This window comes from Athene cunicularia, assembly GCF_003259725.1.
Source record: "Athene cunicularia isolate RWA chromosome 1 unlocalized genomic scaffold, athCun1 chr1_part2, whole genome shotgun sequence".
Taxonomy (NCBI): domain Eukaryota; kingdom Metazoa; phylum Chordata; class Aves; order Strigiformes; family Strigidae; genus Athene; species Athene cunicularia.
The window spans coordinates 3,390,956-3,397,879 of NW_020799092.1; the positions used below are offsets into that span (position 1 = coordinate 3,390,956).

General features: G+C 57.1%; 1 protein-coding gene across 3 annotated transcripts in view; it reads right to left on the reverse strand.

The window, feature by feature from the left end:
* Window positions 1-1,805: 1,805 nt before the first annotated feature.
* Window positions 1,806-6,924, reverse strand: part of TNFRSF13C (TNF receptor superfamily member 13C) — an 18,017-nt gene continuing 12,898 nt past the window's right edge. For 2 of the 3 annotated variants that reach the window (XM_026868605.1, XM_026868603.1), the window contains exons 3-4: window positions 6,281-6,478; window positions 1,806-4,675 (exon numbers count right to left, since the gene is read on the reverse strand). In XM_026868605.1, the coding sequence (XP_026724406.1) occupies window positions 4,353-4,675; window positions 6,281-6,478 (521 nt within the window). In that variant the 3' untranslated portion in view covers window positions 1,806-4,352. The remainder of the gene's footprint in view (window positions 4,676-6,280; window positions 6,479-6,924) is intronic. The other variant, XM_026868604.1, reaches the window with a different exon arrangement.

Genomic DNA, 6,924 nt, shown 5'->3' on the forward strand with positions numbered 1-6,924 from the left:
TGCTGGCTGGCAGGACCAAGTCCTGGGGAGTCCCCAGGGAGGCCTGACACCACTGGAGATGGGCTGCTCCAGGGAGCAGGGCGATGGTAGAGTACTCAGTAGTGCTGGAGAAAGAGCAGCAGCTCGCTGAATTCTGCTTGGCCTTTGGTTGTCTCACCACTCCATGACTGCTCTGCCCACAGGTGTCCAGTGACCAATGATCATTTCTCCTGAGCAGCCCAGAGGCTGTGATGATGGGCTCCACAACCAGATCCACCAGCAGCTGTTTCTCCCAGGCAGCCCAGGGGCCATGGCGATGGGCTCTGTGGCTAGATGGAGTCAAATCCAGCTGTCACCAGAGCTGTCTGGCCAAAGCGGTGCTGACCATCAGCCTGCCTTGCCTTCCCTGGCTCTCCTTGCTCCATTTGGACATTCACCCTTGCATGCAGCTCCACTGCAGTGCTGCACCATGCAGGCCAGCGTGCAGTGTCAGTGCCACCTTGTGGCAGGTGCCCTGGGCCTGCTGACCTCTCATTGTCACCCACGGCCTCCCACAGGTGTCCCCTGGAGCTTGCAGCAACTCCCACGCATCCCTCTGCAGTGGCTGGTGCTGGGAAACAAGTCGTGGGGGAAACTCCTGTAGGGTGGGACGAGGTCCCTGCCTTGCAAGAAGGTGATGGGGGGGGCCATACAGCTCTGATCTTCTTGCAGCAAGTGGGGAGACTGGAGGGTCTACCCAGAGACAGGCAGTCCCTGTTGGATGTTGGCCATTGGAGCGCTGCTTCATGCATGAGATAAAATGGTGCCCACCTTACCCTGCCTGCTGTTGAGGTCCAACACCCACAGAAAGCCCGTGGAGGGGCAAGATGGGTCTGTGAGGGTGCATTGGGATGAAGTAGTTGGGCCATGAGTAAACTGTTAGGAGATTAACCTGGTGGGTGAACCAGCAATGAGGGGGGAGAGAGTCAAAACTGAGGGGAGAAAGGCTCAGGGGGAAGACTGGTGGAAGAAAGCCAAGCACTTCGGAGGCTGGGGAGCCTGTGGGACTGAGGAGGGTTGGCAGGCATGACCAGAGGCTGCAGAAAACGACGTTCAGCCAGCGTACCCCCTGTGCCTCCCCCCCCCGTGCCACAATGCTCTGTTGGACAGCTGGATCCTGTGTTTAGGACCAGGGATGAAAACCAGCCCCCATTCCTAGGGACACCAAGGCTTCTGTCCTTTACCACTAGTATTGATCATTGGTGGGACTTGCAGGAGCTCAAATACTCCCATGACCTCCATCATAGGTGGGTCAGTGGGGCTGTAATGGCTAGAGATATGCCTGAGGTGGTTTTGCAGCAAGGAGGGCTTCATCCCCAGCCCAGGGTTTCCTCGGACTTTCCCTTAGCTGTCACCAAACCCTGCACCTCTGTGACCAGGTGAAGCCTGGCCTCGTCAGACTTTCTAAACAGTTGTGCGGGCAGCAGGGCGGGCGTCGGGCTGAGGAGGAAGCACAGCTCCTGCTTCTCAGGGGGAAGTGAGAAACTGCTGTGGAAATTCAAAGACGGGCAACACCCCCCACCCCACCCCCCCAAAACCACTTGCCCTACTCCTTGCTCTGTAAGTCAGCTCCCGGTGTGGTCATGGATGGGATGGAGGTGGCCAAGCAGGTGGCCATGTGCAGGGGACATGCCAGTGAATCCAGTGCAGAGGGAACCTCTCCAGCTCAAGGTCCTGCTGTACCCCTGAAACTGCCATGCTGGAGACCCCTGAAGCCAGGGGAATGGGGACTGAGAAGGCATCTCCCCATACAGACCTCTGAGTGTGCATTGGCAATGGGTTCACTTTATTCTTTAATTTTTACAACCATATTTTTAGTGTCCATTCCCTCTGCTCTCCATGCAGACAAGATGGACAGACCCTGCCCTGTACATAAGGATAGAGAAGCATGTACACAGCAGGTTACAAATCCCTCCCAGGCCCAGGCAGACATCAGGCCAGGCAGGAGGGGAGCACTGGGCAGGCAGGATGCTGGGAAGACACCCTGCATGCCATAAAAGAGAGGAGATCTGAGAGGCACTTGCTAGTGGAGGAATGCAATGTGGATTGAAATGCTGCTTCTGCAAACTGTAGATGCTGGTGGTGTCCCGCAGAGGAGATGCCTGGCTGAAGCTCTAGCAGAAACAAGAACAGAAAGAGGGGCTTTTTCAACACAATTTGTATGGGAGTTTCTTCTTCAAATTGCCACGCTGATCGGCGTGGGTGGCATATCCACAGGGCTGAGCTGCAGTGGTCACCAGGTGGGAAACGGGACATGCTCCAGACAGTCCTGCTCCATTTCCCTCTCTCCCCTGTCTCCCATGAAGTAGGTTGCTCTGGCTCCACAAACATTCCTTCTTCCAGTGCCAAAAAGTGCCCTTCAGCTCATTTCCCCACTCCAGATGCACAAAGGTTGCTCTAAGTCAGTTCAAAAGGCTGGGTGCAGAGCACAGGGATGATGAGATGCCCAATTCATGCCACAGGGATGCTTCCCCTGAGACAGGCAGCATGGCTGCTGCAGACAACTGGAAGCCCAGTGCTCCAGGAGCCTCCACAGCTCCTGCCAGTGAGCCATGGGTGCCTGGAGCCCCAGGAGACAGTTGCTCGGCACATGGACCAGCCCCTCCACTATCCTCAGCCCTGAGGCTGAGACAGGGACCCATCCCATCCTGGGTCATTGCGGAACCTCAGCCCGATGAAGGCTCACCTCCACCAGTGCATTTAGGTCTGGGAGAGGAGTTGTGGTGAGGAATTTGGGTCTTGGCACCTATGGCAGTGCCCATAGTTCCCCTCATGGGATGGATGCTGCTAGTCTGGCTCCAGTGCCAAGGGCAGGGGAGAAGAGGGAGGGTCGCCTTTCAATAGCACCATCTGGTCCTGCAGCCCAAGAAGAGAGTCCAGAATTTGGCAGGGAGTCACCTTCCTGTCATCAGAGGGACATCTCCTCTGCACAGTGCCACCAGGCAGCCCTACCATGAGCTGTGGCCCTCAGTGGCCCATTTGCACTTGGTGGCAGTGCTCCCACACCTTGCTTGACCACCTCTGATCAGTCCTTGAAGCCTCCCAGGTGAGGAATACGCGTCACCAGAGGAAGAGCAGACCCAGGCATCCACTGAGATGGTGCTTCATGCAAATAGCCCCTCCCAAGGCACTTCTAATTGCCTAATCACCCCCTCCAGGGCCAGCAGGGTTTCTCACCCAATCCATTGGCCTGGCTGTATTCAGCCAGGGGGATCAGCTGCTGTAATTACTTGGGAACAGAATGCCTGACCTATCAAGTTGTTTCTGAAGCAGAGCCCTTCCTGCACAGTAAAGCCACTTGCAGGTGGGTGAACAAGACCACCTAAGAAATTCGTTGGACCCACAGCACTGGCCAGCTCTGGCACACAGACAAAGCCTTGAAGACACTCACATAACTTAAGTCATCCCACCTATGCTCACATTGCTCCCTGCGTGCTTTTGCGTGGCATGGAAACATCCATCCCAGGTGACATGTGGTATTTCTGCAGCCACAGTGAGTTGAAATGATGGTTGTTTGGTGCCATAAAGACAAGCTCATGGAGCTCACAGTCCAGCAGTCTCCATTGCCTGCCTCTGGTCCTACCTGGCTTCAGTGATTGTAGGTCAAAGCAAAGGCAGATTTTTTTCTTCCCCTCTTCCCTCCCTTGCTCCCTGCTTGGGAAGATGGACTTGTTTCCAAGCCCCAGGGGATACCCATGAGCACTGGTGGACACCTGCCACCACATGAGAGTGCCCAAAGGGAGGAGAGACCTGGATATTGTGGTGTGCAGAAGACAGAGAGGGCAGGACTGTGAATGGAGCAGAAGCTACTGGATGTGACTTGCTCCATATGGCCCCAACCCTCCTTTTATTGAGGTCAGTAGCAAAAATCAAGCTAATAGCAGCAGATTTGGTCCTAATGTAACTCCCTACTTCCCTCTGCATCTTCCTTTCCCCCACCCTTTCTGCTATTCCAGCCTCATGTTCCCAGGAATTGCCCATCCAGCAGCAGACCCATCCTGGCACAATGGCAGCCTCACAAATGGAACAGCAGCTCCCGCCACACAGTCTGTCCTCACCAGCTGTGTCTTCTCCGCCTCCTCCCAACAGTACGTCCATGGCAGCTGTTGGCAGTTCAGTGTAACTCAGCATGATCCGCTTCAGCTTCCTCTAGCACTTACAGGAGTAACTTGGGACTTAGCACAAACAGGAAAGTGGAAAAGGGCAGTCATCTTAGAAGGCAAAACCCAGTCCTCACACAGCTCCCATCCATGCAAGGCTTTGCCCATGCCAAGGATGGGCTCTGGGCACCCACAGGGAGCAGCTGGAGCACTCCAGCCCCATTCCCCCTGCCCTCAGGCTGTCTCCTCTCCAGTGCATTTCTGCGTGGTTTTGGTGGTGACCAGGGCCGTGGCCCCCAGCTCGGTGGCGGGCAGCGGGAGACCGTGGTTGCACTCCTCATGCTGGGGGTACATAGTGGAGAGCAGGATGATGTCGTCATCGGCATCACCCTGGCAGCATGGCCTCCGCTTTGCCCCGGGTTTCTCAGGTGGCTCCAGCATCTTCAGGCTTCCGTTGAGATGTAGGCACGGAGTTGGGGCCAGGGCAGCATCTCCTTCTGGCACAGCAGGGTCCTGGCAGCCCAGGCTGGGCAGGGGGCTTGTGGCATCCATGTTTGCTGGGAAGAGGTGAGAAAAGGAGGTTACATGGCTCACAAAGTGGGGCCAGGTGGGCCACAGGGAGAGGGTCCCAACCCTGGGCACACACAAAGAGGAAGATGGAGCTGGAGCAGGAGGAGCCAGCAAGGTCCTCACCGCAACTCTCCTGCTGCAGAACTCCTCCTCCTTACAACTGATGGGTTTTTTCCCCTCTAAAAATCAATAGGGAAAGGCAGAAACTTGCACTTGCACTTCAAGTTCTCTCGCTAAACCCTGCTGGCAGCAGAGCAGCCCAGCCCTTGGCGGCTCACCCTCCCTGACCGCCTCCCACTTAAAAATAGACTTGTTTACATGCTTCAAACACAGGCGCGTGCCACCAGCCCCAAGCCTCCTGCAACTTTCCACGCATCCAGCGCTGCAGTGGTGGGCTTGCTGGGGTGCAGCCTGGGGGGACAGGGCAGACAGAGACCAGGGCATATGGCAGGGGAGTAGCCAAGGAGTGCTTCTGATGCTCCCCATCACGGCTGGACCTCTCTTGCCACTGGATTTCTCTCTCCTCTTTCATTTTTGGTATTTTTCCCAGCGTGTGTCACGGGTTGTCTCAGCTGCACTTGGTTTAGCGTAAAGGCCCCAGGTAATGTCCCCCTTGGTCTGAGTCATCCAGCTGGCACCACCAGCAGTGTGCAGGCAAGCCAGGGTGTGAGGACCAGCTGCCTCCAGCCCCGCTGCCTCCTGAGGGCACCCACCTAGGTGGTGAGTTGGTGGTGGGGCAGTGGCTGGTGTCAGCATCCCCCAGGGCAGCCCTTCTTGGGTGTCCTCTGCCCAGGGATGAGGAGGGTGAAGCAAAGCAAGACCATTTCCAAGCAGAGTGGCCAGGATTGAGTCAGCACTGGGGTGGAGGTCCCCACAGGAGGAAACAGTCACCCGGTCCCTGGTTGATGCCCCAGCAAGATGGGCCATCATGGGGCATCATGACCTCATCCTCCTGGAAATATCCCACGAGAAAAGGCTTATACCCATCCCTTGCCCCCAGCCCTTTTTTTTGATGCCTTTGGGGATGACCCTGTGTGGTGCTCCTGGGGCTGGCCCTGACACCGCTGGGGATTTTGGGGCACATGTTGGAGGGTGCTGGGTATCCCAAGTGGGAAAGGTAAGCTGGGTGGTCAACATGGGACCCCCATTTGCATGCTGCAGGGAGAAGCTCCATCTGGAGCCATTCCCAGATCTCCACAGTTGCCTCTGCAGCCCCCACTCCATCCATGGCCCTCCAGTCCCAGAGGGAGTCTCCTCACCAGTGCTCTGTATGTGTTCCTGATGCAGCAGGGACAGTGCCAAAAGGTGCTTTAAGCAAACGAAGGCAAAGATACACCAACCAAAGGGAGGAATGGCTCAGCAGGGTTGTGCTGGCAGTCAGGTGCAGGCATGGGTTCCCAGGGGACATGGGACACTGTCACTCCGGGGGTGGCTCAGCTTCCTCAAAATGCTCCAGGGTGCCCATATTGCCCATGTGGAGGTGGAGGACCTGGCCTTGACAGCAATGTGCCTCAGGGAAGCTGGTGGCAAGTGATCCCATCTGCCATGGGGTCCTCAGGGTGCTTTGACACAGAGAGCAAAAGGTCCCCTACCTTCAGCCTCCTTGTCCACCGCCTTCCTCTTCTTCCTCCTCTTCCCCACTTTGCAGGCCAGGAAGCCCAAGAAGGCAGCCAGAGACAGGATGAGCCCCACCGCTGCAGGGACCCCAAAGATCAGGAGGGTGCTGGGCAGGTCCACTGAGGTGAGGGTGGGTGCCGGGGTAGAGGTGGGCACCATGCGGGCGGGCTCTGCTGTGGGGTGAGATGCCGGCAGTGTCAGGAGGAGGAGAGCTGAGGCAAGGAAAGGAGGGCAGCCTCATTACCCACCTGTCTGTCTGGCCTCAGGACTCCAGTGGTGGGGGAAGAGAGTGGCTCTTCACTGCTACCCACCCACCACCCGAAACGAACTGTCCCCCTGCCTGATGGGACCCTTGTTCCACCCGCTGCTGTTCCTGGCTGGTGGGAGACGAGGGTGTCCTGCTCTTCCCATGGTCACCCCTTGGGCAGGCTGTGACCCCTATGCCAGGCTGTATCATCTCTCTTTGCTCCGCACCGTGTTCCCCTCACTGGAACTGGCTGCTCTCTTCCTCTCTCCTCCTCCAGTGAAGGCAGCACTCCATCCTACAGCCACCTCCATCGCCATCCACAGGAGAAGGTCCCCTCCACCTGCCCACCCCCAGGGTGCCCCCAGCCCCCCT